Source organism: Epinephelus fuscoguttatus, linkage group LG5, assembly GCF_011397635.1.
Source record: "Epinephelus fuscoguttatus linkage group LG5, E.fuscoguttatus.final_Chr_v1".
Classification (NCBI taxonomy): domain Eukaryota; kingdom Metazoa; phylum Chordata; class Actinopteri; order Perciformes; family Serranidae; genus Epinephelus; species Epinephelus fuscoguttatus.
In genome coordinates, this window is record NC_064756.1 from 15,979,200 (window position 1) to 15,992,335 (window position 13,136).

The 13,136-nt window shown below is 43.6% G+C and overlaps 2 protein-coding genes across 2 annotated transcripts in view; both read left to right on the forward strand.

The window, feature by feature from the left end:
- The window catches only part of rasa2 (RAS p21 protein activator 2), a 346,877-nt gene that overhangs the window by 187,065 nt on the left and 146,676 nt on the right, over positions 1-13,136 (forward strand). The gene's annotated exons all lie outside the window — the stretch shown is intronic.
- fzd9b (frizzled class receptor 9b) lies at positions 6,432-10,973 on the forward strand. The gene has a single exon (XM_049575945.1). The coding sequence runs from the start codon at positions 7,087-7,089 to the stop codon at positions 8,842-8,844; it is 1,758 nt and encodes a 585-aa protein (XP_049431902.1). The 5' UTR covers positions 6,432-7,086; the 3' UTR covers positions 8,845-10,973.

Genomic DNA, 13,136 nt, shown 5'->3' on the forward strand with positions numbered 1-13,136 from the left:
TTGAACAGAGGCTAGTGGTCATTTCCAGTTATGATAACCTATGATAACTGCAGCTGGCTGTAGCTTTATGTTCAACACACAGACGTGTCTGTGTTCGCTAAGTAAAATGCTGGAGCCAGTGGCTGTTTAGCTTAGCTTAGCATATTGACTTCAAACAGGGGGAAACAGTCAGCAATTGGCTCTGTTAAGCAGTATCCCAAAGGCTCGCTTATTAACACTTTGGTAAATGGACTGCACTCGTATAACACTTTTCTAGTCTTCCAACCACTCAAAGCACTTTTTACACTACATGTCATGTTCACCCACTCACACACTAGTTCCTGAGGCTACAAGGCTCAGAAACCATTCATATGCACTCACACAGTGATGGAACAGCCATTGGGAGCAATTTGGCATCCAGTATCTTGCCCAAGGATACTTCGACATGCAGACTGAAGGAGCTGGGGATCGAGCCACTGATCTTCCAATTGGTGGACGACCTGCTCTACCTCTGAGCCACAGTCACCCCTCCTTCCACCTTGTTTGTCTAATCTGTACAGTGGACTGTGTGATAAAGATGGAGGACACCATTTTTGTTTTTCTGATGTTTTACAATTAGTTATTTAATGCTATAAAAAAAGGGGCTGGACCTCATGATTGACAGCTGTGTGTGCCAGTCAGTGTGTGCCCGATCAACGGTGTCTCAATTATTTCACAATGAGAGTAAGTAAGGAGAGACGGTGGAGACCATCTTTATATTGATCTGTACAAACCCTAGTGTAAAAACCACACAACAAAAGTACTAGTTTATAAATGCTAAACTACGTTATGCAACCTGTCTGCAGGTGTAGCTTCAAATTCACTGTGCATATATTGAAATGGCTTCTCATCTAACTCTCTAAAGAGTGAATAACTGTATCTCCCTAAATGTCAAACTACAGACAGAAATAAAACATAATATATTAACATTAATCACAGATTGGATTGCTTAACTGTTCTTAGTTCAGCCCTCACTGACACATAATGAGGTTGAGTTAACTTTAATCCAAACTGCTTTGAGGGTCAAACCTTAATCCACAAGTGCTCCCACCTTAAGAGACTTTGTGACTTGGATACTAATGCATCCTGATATGTGCTGCTTACCTTGGAGAAGATATCTGTGTGATAATAATCTGAGGCCTTCTAAGGGCACACTCATGCTTCTCCAGGCCCTCTCCGATGACCCCTTATCTTTGAAGTGTGAACTTGAAAACGTTAAAGTGGAGAGGCTGCTGAGTAGTAATGGAACTTCAGTCAAAGCATTTCTATTTGATTCACCAAAAGCCCCAGCGCTGACGTACAATGAGATATCATCTCAGAGTCTGGAATGTATTTCCTCCCCCGCTCGATCAGGCTTAATTTGAAGTTGGAGGCTTTTTTTCTCTCCACCTGACGCCAGATCTGATAAAGCAGCACACAGTGCCTTCATCTAGCCTAATTTGTCATCTAGAAGAAGAGATTTCCTTTCATAAGGCAAAGGAAAATTTATAGCCTGATTATACAAAGTGCAGTATTTAGGCAGCAGTATTTTCACACCTCATTGGACAAGATCTAAATATTGTGGGATACAATCGTCTTAAAGGAACAGTTTGTAATTTGGGGGAAAACAGCTTATTTGCTTTTCTGCTGAGAGATAGACCAGAAGACTGATACCATTCATATAGTGAATATAAAGCTACAGTCAGCAGCTGGTTAGCTTAGCTTAGCAGAAGGACTGGAAACAGGGGGAAACAGCTGGCCTGGCTCCTCCAGCTAGCTCTTATAATAAATATTTTATATATTTTCTAATCTGTATGAAACTAAAGTGTAAAAACTAATTTGTGGTCTAATAGCCAAGAAATACTCACACAAACTGCACATAAATTGGTGTGTCACATGACCCCTACATGAGTTCTTAAATTGCACACCTGTTGTCAATGCATTTTACACCCTGATGAAGACTCTCTAGTCAAAACAAGTTGGTTTATCCATGTATTAATGAAGGATTTTAACTACAGTCAGATGCATGTTTGGACTTCCTGTCTGTACCATAGACTTAAACACTCTAAATTGGTGTTTTTGCACGACAACAACTTGTTAATAAATGTTATAATTTAGTGGCGATGAAGTCCAACTGTTGCATCACGTCATTGTGTCTCAGGCAAGTTACACACTGCTAAGACTACAACAAACGGTCACCTTGCACTGTGGTTCCCAACTGGTCCAGCCATGGGGTCCAGATTTCTCCTTTGTCAATATTACATCAAGGTCCACACAGTTTAATACATTCAGCATCATACTCGCATTTGCCCATGTCATCGAGCTAGTTTGCTGTCTGTCCAGTAGCTGGCTGTTACTCTACAACATGAAACGGCACTTCAAAATAAAAGCTCTGTGCCAGAAATTCACTGTACATCAAAATAAAGTGTGTTTTTTACAAACATGTTTGCGAGTCATTGATCCACAACCCACTTGTGGACTGCGACACACCAGTTGGCAATCACTGACCTAGCATGTACATTCTGCTCCTGCATAAGTCTCCACACCAGCAGATCGCAGTCTGTTTGTCATTCACAAAGGGAAACCAGAAGACCAACAGGAGGGATTTAAGATACTAATTAGTCAATTAACATAATACAACCCAATGTTAAAAGAGCAAATGTTATCTACTGTGGGAACAATTACACAAACAGTTATGAACCGTTTCTGCTTAAGAGCTCAGTGACTAAAAAAAAAAGATGTTATATCTCATATAACAAGTTAGTTTTGATGTCACGCTCTCATGACTTTAGCTGACTGTTTGCTTTCCTCACTTTCAGTTCTCTTCTCATGCGCTGAGCTGAATTTCCACTAAGAGTGATTTCATTCATGCTGATTCAACATTGTGAATCGGCTGAGAAAAGGCCAGACTAGTGCCAACGGTGTGGGACACACCGCAAAAACTAGGGTGGCAGGTGCTCACCAATGGCCCAATGTTGACCAAGTGCTGACTGTTGGCTGTTGGTAGCCGTATTTCATTGCCTTTGGAGAGAGCCAGGCTAGCTATCCCCCCACAGTCTTGTTAATCTAAACTGATGATCGTTGGCTCTAGCTTTATATTTAGTGATAGCCAATCAATTTTCTCTACTTCTTTTTGACAAAAACAGTGGATAATATATGCCAAAAGTTCAACTATTCCTTTAAAGAATTTAGCTTTTTCTGCGTTTTCATTTAAGTGCAAGCGGCCACAGCATCATGCTTAATTCTCAAGATATTGAACACATTCAACATGTGGCCAGTACTGAACTAAATGTTGGAATAAACAAAGTTACTCTCAGATCAAACAAGTGCAAAACTGCCTTCAGCAGAGTTTTAACACACGGGCTAATAGAGATAGTATGCAGTTGACAGCCAATCCAGTCCTGCAGGGCAAGAGGCCAAAATCCTTGAGTTCCACCCCTGTTTGAGAAAAGATCAAATGCTCAGCGCAACAGCTGTGGAGCTGCAGGCTCTCCGCATTCAGCCACTAGATGGAAACAATAGTCCTCTGCTCTGCACAATCACTGTTGCATCCATTTGTTGCATGTTACGCCTGATTCTGTGCACTGTTTGGTCGTCTGCCATCATGCCAGTTCAAATGATCCTATTTATGGATTCATTGTGCACATGTCTTTGTGTTTTTTTCAGAGAGACCATCCTTCAACTGGTCCTCACTTGAAGCGACTGCCCCCTGCTGAAGTGTCCCTAAGCAAGGCAGTGAACCCCCTGCCAGCTGCAGGAGAGCTTTGTTTTACAGAGGAGGACTGACCTGCAGGGCTCAATAAAGTTTCACATTATACTGCATGAAAACATTAGCAGAAAATGGTGACAGAGTAATTATGAGTCAGCAACAGTAAAACGCCACTGGGACTATCAGTTTACAAGAGGAACTGGCTTTTTCCTACAGCTATACTGGGGAGAAACTATACTGGTGTGTGAGCAGGAGAGGCAGATTCTTATGAATCCAGAGGGGGAAGTTGTTGCATCACATTTTTTATTTTCCTCTATAGCTCTTATAATTACTTAATAAAGGATAATATTAGTTGCAGATCCATTTGGCGGGTGTTAAAATGACTCTGTAAGCCTGCTCCTGATGTTGTCACCCACTATTTGTGCAAAGTAACTACAAAGTATTCAGTAAATACTCATGTACTGTGTGTCCACTCAGAGGTACTTGTACATTTTATATCATTACTGTCTTTTTATATTGTACTTTTCTGACTCCACTACACTTATTGGACAGCTGTAACTTTGCAGATTACGATTTTTAAATCCTACAATAAGCGTATGTTGTACACGTAATTTTTTAGGTGTTTTTGCTTAATTTGAAACTCCAATTTATGCCATATTATATTTTTAACCCTACTATTTATTCAACAATTTCAGTTATTGGTTACTTTGCAAATTCAAACTTTATATGACAGATAACAGCCGTTAGCATAATCTATTGCTTTATAAATCTACTGAACATTATATAAAGTGATTAAATTTGTTCCATGGAGAGCGGCTACAGCTTTAAAATACTGTCCACATGTTAATGCATCAGTTATAATAATCCACTGGTATCATAAATGAAAATAAGATATGGGCGTTTTTGCTGTATATGGGTACTTTTAATTAATACATGAAGTATTTTGCCAATTATACGTCCACACTTTTATTCAAGTTTGTCAAAATCTAGTTTTAATATCTACTCTTACTATTCAAGTTTACGATAAAGGATCTATGAGGTCACTACCACAAACACTTTAGTTTACTTTTTCTGAGTGTACATTCATATTGTAGCGTCATCTTGCTCTGCAGTACACACTTTGTGAACGCTTCTTTCTGCCTTACATTGATTATGATATTAGATTCTCAGCTGATTATGTGAACATATTCTAGATTCTTAAATAGGTTACATTCTGAATTTGATCAGCTTCAGGGGGGGGAGTTGGGGCCCAAAGCTCATTTTTGCCCCAAAGTCTCCAGCAGGTTCATCCGGCCCTGCTTATACTGGTGTATAATTTTGAATGCAGCACTTTTACTTGTAATGGTGTATTTTTGCATTTCTACTTTTACCTAAGCTGAGAATAATGTTGTTACCACTGTGTATGAGCAACTATAATCTCATAAAGATAAGGGCCGGTCTGCAAAAAGCACAGTAGTGGGGGAAGTATTTAGATCCTTTATTTATTTCTATGCACCAATTTGTGCATTTTCTGCATTCATTTATGGTGTTAATGTCTTTAATTTTGTCAAAGTAAAAGTGCTCTACTGCTTTTTTTTTTTTGGTTACTGGTATAAACAAAGCATTTTCTAAATATTGAGGAGGCTGTTTCCCCTGTGTCCCCTCAGAAATATACACTTATAGCACCAAAGGTATTAATTATGCAAAGAAATGCCGCCTGTGACAGTTAGGCTATGCTACTGCATAACTGAATTATTAATACTGGTGCATAAATGTCTAAGTAGCATTTTACTGGTGAGGATTGCTGGGCCCCCCACTCAGCTGTCACCTGCAAAATGTCAAATGTCAAATTAACACGTAGCAACCAGGATGAGACACAAAAATGACCATGAACAGCTGCAAAGGAACTGCAAAGAGACACAAAATAACTACAAAAAACCCCCATAGAGACACAAAGCACTTACAAAGACACATAAAACAACCACATGGAGACACAAACTAACCAAAAAAGACACGGAATTACCTCAAATAGAAACATTACCTCAGTAAGACACAAAGCAACCACAAGGACACACACAATTACCACAAAGAGACACAAAACTACAAAAAGATGCAAATTTACGACAAAACCTGCTCCTATGTGGAAGAGGTGATGGGGCCCTTTGCATATCTGTGCCCAGGGCCCCACTGTCTCGTGATCCGCCCATGGCACTTCACTCTTTCATGAACTCACCATGTGTAATCTTTTTTTAAATGCAAAATCTGTATAGAGTAACTATGTGTAAAATTCAAATATCTCAAAATTGAATTAGCAGATAATTAGTATTTTAATTATATGGAGTCTTGAAGTGAAGTGCAATGACCTCAGATGTGTAGTTTGTGTAAGTTACATTCCACTACTGGAAAAAGAGTGGGAGTACTTCAGGTACTTTTTTGGTGATAATACAACTGATGATTAGTGTGCATGCTACTACTTCTACTTCAACTACTTCTACTACTACTGTTACTACCACTGCTGCAGCTACTACTGCTACATCTAGTATTACTCGTCTTTCTGCATCATCAGCCATGGTTTTCAGTTCATTCAGCATCCAAACGCATTTTCCGCAGGAAATGCATTTTTAGTTTACATTTTCAAAGCAGTGGGGCTTCTTTTACCTGTAAATGAGTATTTCACATTAACACATTAGCCTATTATTGTATTGAATCAAACAGTCTGAGTGTAAGTGGATGCAGAGATGTCAGGCCCATCTGACCATGCTCCAGCATCTGTCTGATAATTTTCCTTGTGTGGTGCTGCCGGTTGAAATGTGAGCGTCACGGAGCGCCCTCCCTCCTCCTTCTCCCCCTCCTCCTCCTCCTCCTCCTCTCGGTCTCTCCCCCGACTGAAGTCCCACTGAGCGGCTCTCAAACTTCAGTGTCGAGCCTGAAAGCAGAGGACGAAGAGCAGGGAGCCGACAGACACGCAGAGTCGCAGCTAAACAGCCTTTTTGGACCCGCAAGAAACAAACGTGAGCGGCCGCTTTGATACGTGTGTTTGATGATCGGGTACTTACGGTCGGTGTGAGGATTTACTCTCAGCTCTCAGTGTTTGATTTTGATCATTTTCCTCCATTGTTGGTCGAAGTTTCCGACTGTCACGTCTTAGTTACGGACCTCTCTCTCGGCTGTCTGTGGGATTAATCGTTTTAATTCAACACTAAATATTTGGACACTTAGGTACTTTGTGCTGAAGGCTGTTTTTGGAGTGTTTTTCTAACGGAGCGGTGACAGTGAAGGCAACATTTGGACCTGCCTTCGCCATGGGGAAATAGCGGGGGATCTCTCTGCAGCCGACCCCCGTGTTTTTGACTTTTTAATGATCATTTCTAAAAGACAGAGCTCAGTTTTTGACTAAAACAATGAGCATGGATGGTTGTCCGCTGAAGGTGGTGATTTTTCTGTGGTGTCTGCTGGTGATTTCTGGCTCCAGCTTTGAGATAGGCTCCTACGACCTGGAGCGAGGCAGACCGGCCAAGTGCGAGCCCATCGTGATCCCCATGTGCGAGGGGATCGGCTACAACCTGACCCGGATGCCCAACTTCATGGACCACGACGACCAGAGGGAGGCTGCCATCAAGCTCAACGAGTTTGCCCCTCTGGTGGCTTATGGCTGTGATGTGCACCTCCGCTTCTTCCTCTGCTCCCTCTACGCCCCCATGTGCACGGACAAAGTGTCGACCTCCATCCCCGCCTGCAGACCCATGTGTGAGCAGGCCAGGGAGCGGTGTGCCCCCATCATGAAGAAGTTCAGCTACACCTGGCCCGACTCGCTCGACTGCTCCAAGCTGCCCACCAGAAATGACCCCAACGCCCTGTGCATGGAGGCCCCCGAGAACGAAACCAGGACGGAGGTCAAGAAAGGCGAAGGCATGCTCCCGGTGCCTCCTCGCCCCAGGCAGCCGGGCACCAGCAGCGGCCGCTCTCCGGGCAGCATGGGCTCCTGCGAGAACCCGGACAAGTTCCAGTTTGTGGAGAAGAGCCAGTCGTGTGCGCCACGCTGCTCCCCCGCCGTGGACGTCTTCTGGTCCAGGCAGGACAAGGACTTTGCCTTTATTTGGATGACAGTGTGGTCCATCCTCTGCTTTATCTCCACCGCCTTCACCGTCCTCACCTTCCTCCTGGAGCCTCACCGCTTCCAGTACCCGGAGCGCCCCATCATCTTTCTCTCCATGTGCTACAACGTCTACTCCGTGGCCTTCATCATCCGCTCTGTAGCTGGGGCTGAGAACATCGCCTGCGACCGGGAGCACGGAGAGCTGTACATCATCCAGGAGGGGCTGGAGTCGACCGGCTGCACCATCGTCTTCCTCATCCTCTATTACTTTGGCATGGCCTCTTCTATCTGGTGGGTCATCCTCACCCTCACCTGGTTCCTGGCTGCGGGGAAGAAGTGGGGCCACGAGGCTATCGAGGCCCACAGCAACTACTTCCACATGGCTGCGTGGGGCATCCCTGCTCTGAAGACCATCATCATCCTCACAATGAGGAAAGTGGCTGGAGACGAGCTGACGGGGCTGTGCTATGTGGGAAGCATGGACTCGGGGGCACTCACGGGCTTCGTCCTCATCCCTCTGTCCTGCTACCTGATCATCGGCACCTCCTTCATCCTCACGGGCTTTGTGGCGCTCTTCCACATCCGCAAAGTGATGAAGACAGAGGGCACCAACACGGAGAAGCTGGAGAAGCTCATGGTGAAAATCGGCATCTACTCCATCCTCTACACGGTGCCTGCCACCTGCGTCATAGTCTGCTACTTCTACGAGAGGCTAAACATGGACTACTGGAAGCTAAGGGGGGTGCAGATGAAGTGCGGCTCGTTCAACGGCCTCAGCAGCGACTGCTCCCTGCAGACGTCGGTGCCCACAGTGGCCGTGTTCATGCTGAAGATCTTCATGTCGCTGGTGGTGGGCATCACCAGTGGCGTGTGGGTGTGGAGCTCTAAGACCCTGCAGACCTGGCAGGGCCTGTGCAGCCGGAAGCTGACAGACAGGACTAGAAGCAGGAAACCCTGCAGCGGCGTCAGCTGCGGCAGCACACACTGCCACTACAAGTCTCCTGCTGTGGTGCTACACATGGCCAAGACTGACCTGCACTCAGACAACCCCACACATGTCTGAGAGGGAGCGTGACACACACACACACACACACACACTGTCAATTGCAACTATATACACTAACAAACACACACACACACACACACACACACACACGCCCTGCGTAAGGAGCTGCTAAAGACTTTGTAAGAAGATGAGTGGTTGAGTTGAACTGTCAGTCGCTGCTCTGCTGCTGCCGAGGGACACACAGGTACAGGAGTCACTATGAGAAACTATCTATAAAAACAGTATTCAGTGCGTTAAGGGAAATGTTCAGTATTGTTACCCATATTTTTCTGTTTCATAGTGTTCTGTGCAGTAGACATGCCCAGTGTTCAAAGCAAAAAAAAAAAAAAACCTGTAAAGGGAGGTATCAAGGGAGATATCCTCTTCCCTGAAAGTGGCATGATTAACTGTATAAATCTGTATAAATGTTTTATTTATTGTAAATATATTTAATTTAAAGTTATCAGATTTGTTGTTTAGATGCATTTATTAAAGGTAAAGGGAAATTAAGTGCCTTTTATAAGAACTCTGGTTCTGGCCTTTTTGGAGGACAATAAATTTGTGGAATTCATGTTCAACTCCGTCGCTGCCTGGTGTTATTGTTTGTCACCATCTCACTGTGGCTTCAAATGAATATTTAACTATTTTAACAGTCTTAAACGCTTTCAGATTTAACAGTCAGAAATGATTGCTCATTTCAGTCTTGTTTTCCTGATTTTCCTGCCTTTCTTCTCGGTGGATTCGCACATTTTTTTACAGCGGGGCTCCCCGCCAAATGTGTTGTCTTCCAAGTGCATGCTACACACCCCAGAGGCGTCCCCAACAATAATCCTCAAAGAGAATCGCTGATGAATAGAGTGACAAACCGTGGCGAGTATTAATGTTTGCATCACCGTCTTCAAAATGCAGCAGCGGAGGAATATATTTAATTAATGGCTGTTTTTTAATCCTTCCACAAAATCGTTGTTGTTGCCCCCTCGCTGCTCCATTTGATCCCCGTGCAAACACTCAGCACTTTGATCTGCGAGGATGAATCTGGAGTGGATTTCAGCCTTATTGCATGGTTTCACTGACAGATTTAAAGTTAAGCGCTGGCACTCAGAATTGTGGTTGTTCACTGAGTGGAAGGATTATTCACTTAATATTTAAGTTTCTATGTGGTTTGTGGCTCTTGGAAGCTGTGTTTCTGGTATAAATTAAGGGATTCCGATATATATATAATATCTGAATACCTATGTTTAAATGTTTGAATCTGATACTCTGCAAGGGCTTTTGTCTGGCTGCAGAAACAATACAACTGCCACCAGGTATAAATAATCACTGACTGATTCAGAGAAAAAGTTGTTTACTTCCATTTAATAAATACTCTTAAGTTGGTCTTGCAACTAACATTTCAGTAATAAAGTTGTTTTTATGATGCACAAGAGCCACCGTGTTCTCACATGCTCCATAAAAAAGTGAAAATAAATAGCTTTTACATTACGGGACTTTAACAATTTAAGTGCCAATGTAAATTACAACCACCCACAGCAAGACATTTCGCAGCAAAACACAGTGGAAATTACAGTGTTTGACAGCAGTGGGATTGATTATTATGTCTGTGTGTAATTGTGTGCTGTGTCACCAGCAGCAGCAGCAGCAGCAGCACATGGGAGTGATAGCATGGAAAAAATGTGATGACCAGGAGCTTGTTTTCATTACATTACTGGAGCCTCGGCCGTGTGAAGCAGGCGTGTGCTCGCTGACATCTCCAGAGGTTAAAAAGTTGTTTTGTTTTTTCCACCGTTTGCATTCCAGCAGATGTTTAATAAGCTTCATGTACTACAGCACATGTTAGTGTTCATTTGTGAAAGACACATCAGTTTGAATCAAAGCTGCGTTATGTCTCTGTAGTAAATTAACCACACTTCCACTCGCCTGAGTTAACTTAAATTACTTATTCCTTCCTTCTGCAGAACAAGATGTGGGTTAACTACCAACATCCTCCCTCCCTCCTCCTTTTTTTGTTTTCATTACTCAGCCATTGTAGACGTTGTCCATGGCTTGGCAAGCGAGCGTTGCAAGTCCTGGACTCTGACACCGTGTGGATCACATTTAACTATTTAAAAAGGGGGCTGTTTTGCTTGGAGCGCGCTCGCAGCCAGAGACTCGGCTGGTGGTGTTTCAGCCACATGTTCCAGTTCATGGGCGCCTGAACGGGGGCGCGTGCTTCCTCCCCAGTTTACACTCCAGTGACATGACCCAGAGAGGCCAAACACTTGCTGTGTGAGACACAAACCAGCTTGTCCCACCTGCGCTGAGCTGCACTGATTAGATAGGAAGGAGGTAGCTGCAGAGGGTTAAGGACACGGGGGTAGCACACAGGGCAAGTTTGTCCTCTGCAGCAAAGCTTTGTTTAAACCTCTTTTTCCCCTCTCAGCATTTCTCTTTCGTTTTCTTGCCCTTTCTGCACTTCTCTTTTTTATTATTTTTCCATGTATTGCTGAATATGACTAAGACAGGTTTTTAAAAAATCACAAAGGTCAACAGAAATGACTTGTTATAGCAGCAACAGGATGTCTTTGCTCTGTTTCTTTTTCCACAAATATGAATTCTATCGCTCCATTTCCAGGTCACCGACAGCTATTTTTAGCTCCTCTCTTTCGCAGAGGAAAGGAATCACAGTGGAGCACAGTGCTTCAGATAGAGGCAAGAAAGAAAGGTTCATTCCAAAAGCAGAGTTTGTTTGAGCTGTGGTTCCTTTGGCGCCAGAGATGTGGCTGCCGGGAACACCTTCCCTACACACACACACATATATGCAGACACACACACCTGAGGTCTGCAATGCTGTAGCAGCGGCAGCCAATCAACACCGAGCTTGTTGTGAAGAAGACCCCACCCAGACTTCCAGTAATGTCCAATTTCAGGAGTAAGTAAGCTCAGTCTCGCTCGAAAGATTTAGTTTGGCTGAGTCTCCGCGCTGTTTTTCTTCTCTTCTGGCTCAGGAGGTTAAATAGTGTCAGTCGCACTGAGCAGCAAGTTTGTCTGGGCCAAAAGTGAGACTACTCCCAGAAAAGGCAACACTTCTCCTTATAGGTTTCTCAGGAATATTTCATTGTGTCAACCGTGAGCCGAACAGGGTGTTTATTTGTTCTAAAGCAACACAGAGCAGGTCTATTTACCCAGGATTTGTACATTTGTTTTTTGTAAAAAGGCGTAAAAACACCTTTCCCGCTTTAGCTGCTGACACCATGTTTTTGTCTGCTGAGGAGAAATCCCTCCATCTGGTCATGGGTCTGATTAAAGGCGATCATTATGGCATCAATGCGCCTCCCTCATAGACTTAAACCCCTGCCCACCCCTGAGGGGAAAAAAAGAGAAAATAAAGCATCCTTCATTACTCTGCCCTCCCTCCTTCTGCAGTCCCTCACCCCCCTTGAGCACTATCCCTTTCCTGTGCTGTTTTGATGTGTAAATGAGCGTATTGAAAACCTGCAGGCCCCCAAAGAGATGCTTTCCATGAAAATGCGGCAGTCAGAGAGCACCAGAGTTCACACAGCTCGCCACTCCACGCAACCGGACTCCAATCAGACGCCCAGTACGTTGCCGCCGCTGCTGTCTCGCCCATTGGAGCAAGACACAAACATCGAATCACACACACAATTGCACAGACTGACTCATATCATCACGCAGACATAAACATTTACACTGTGACCTCTGAGAGGAATCTGCTCCAGAGGTAAAAAATGCACACACAGAGTTTGAGAATTTGGCTTTTGCAGTGACTTTTTCCCTTTTGGTTGAATTGAGGATACAGTGTTGAGTGTCTGAAGTGGCTGAAGAGATACAGCAGCTGAGATTTTTCTGCAGCATCTATCACGTCAGTGAAATGAAAGCACACAAGCTGAGAGATTAAAAGACTGCGTCTGAGTACAGAGGATTGTCTGTGTTGTTCAGTGTCTTGGAATTTCAGAGGCGTTGCAGAGGAAGAAATACTCAAAGGTTTTTATTCTATTCAAAATAACATGTTATCTAATCAACAGCAACACATCGAGCAGAAGTTTATTTACAATTAAATGAATCAAAAGTCCCTTTCATACCCACGTCTTAGATCCTTCTTTCAGGACTTATTTTTCTTCTTAGCTTGAGATAATTTCAACTTTCACTGGTATTTTCTAAAAATAAGTGTCGCTATCTCAAAACATGACTGGCAAATAAGGCACTTTGCTGCAGCGGTATCAAGGAAATGAGCCTTGATCCAAGATAGTTTCTTGGAAACAGATGAGGTTCTTTCACCCAACCAGCAGATTGTTGTCATTTACTATCAAAGA

What these genes read in the sequence shown, in the direction of transcription:
- fzd9b (XM_049575945.1), top strand. Translation starts at nt 7,087, where the DNA reads ATGAGCATGGATGGTTGTCCGCTGAAGGTGGTGATTTTTCTGTGGTGT.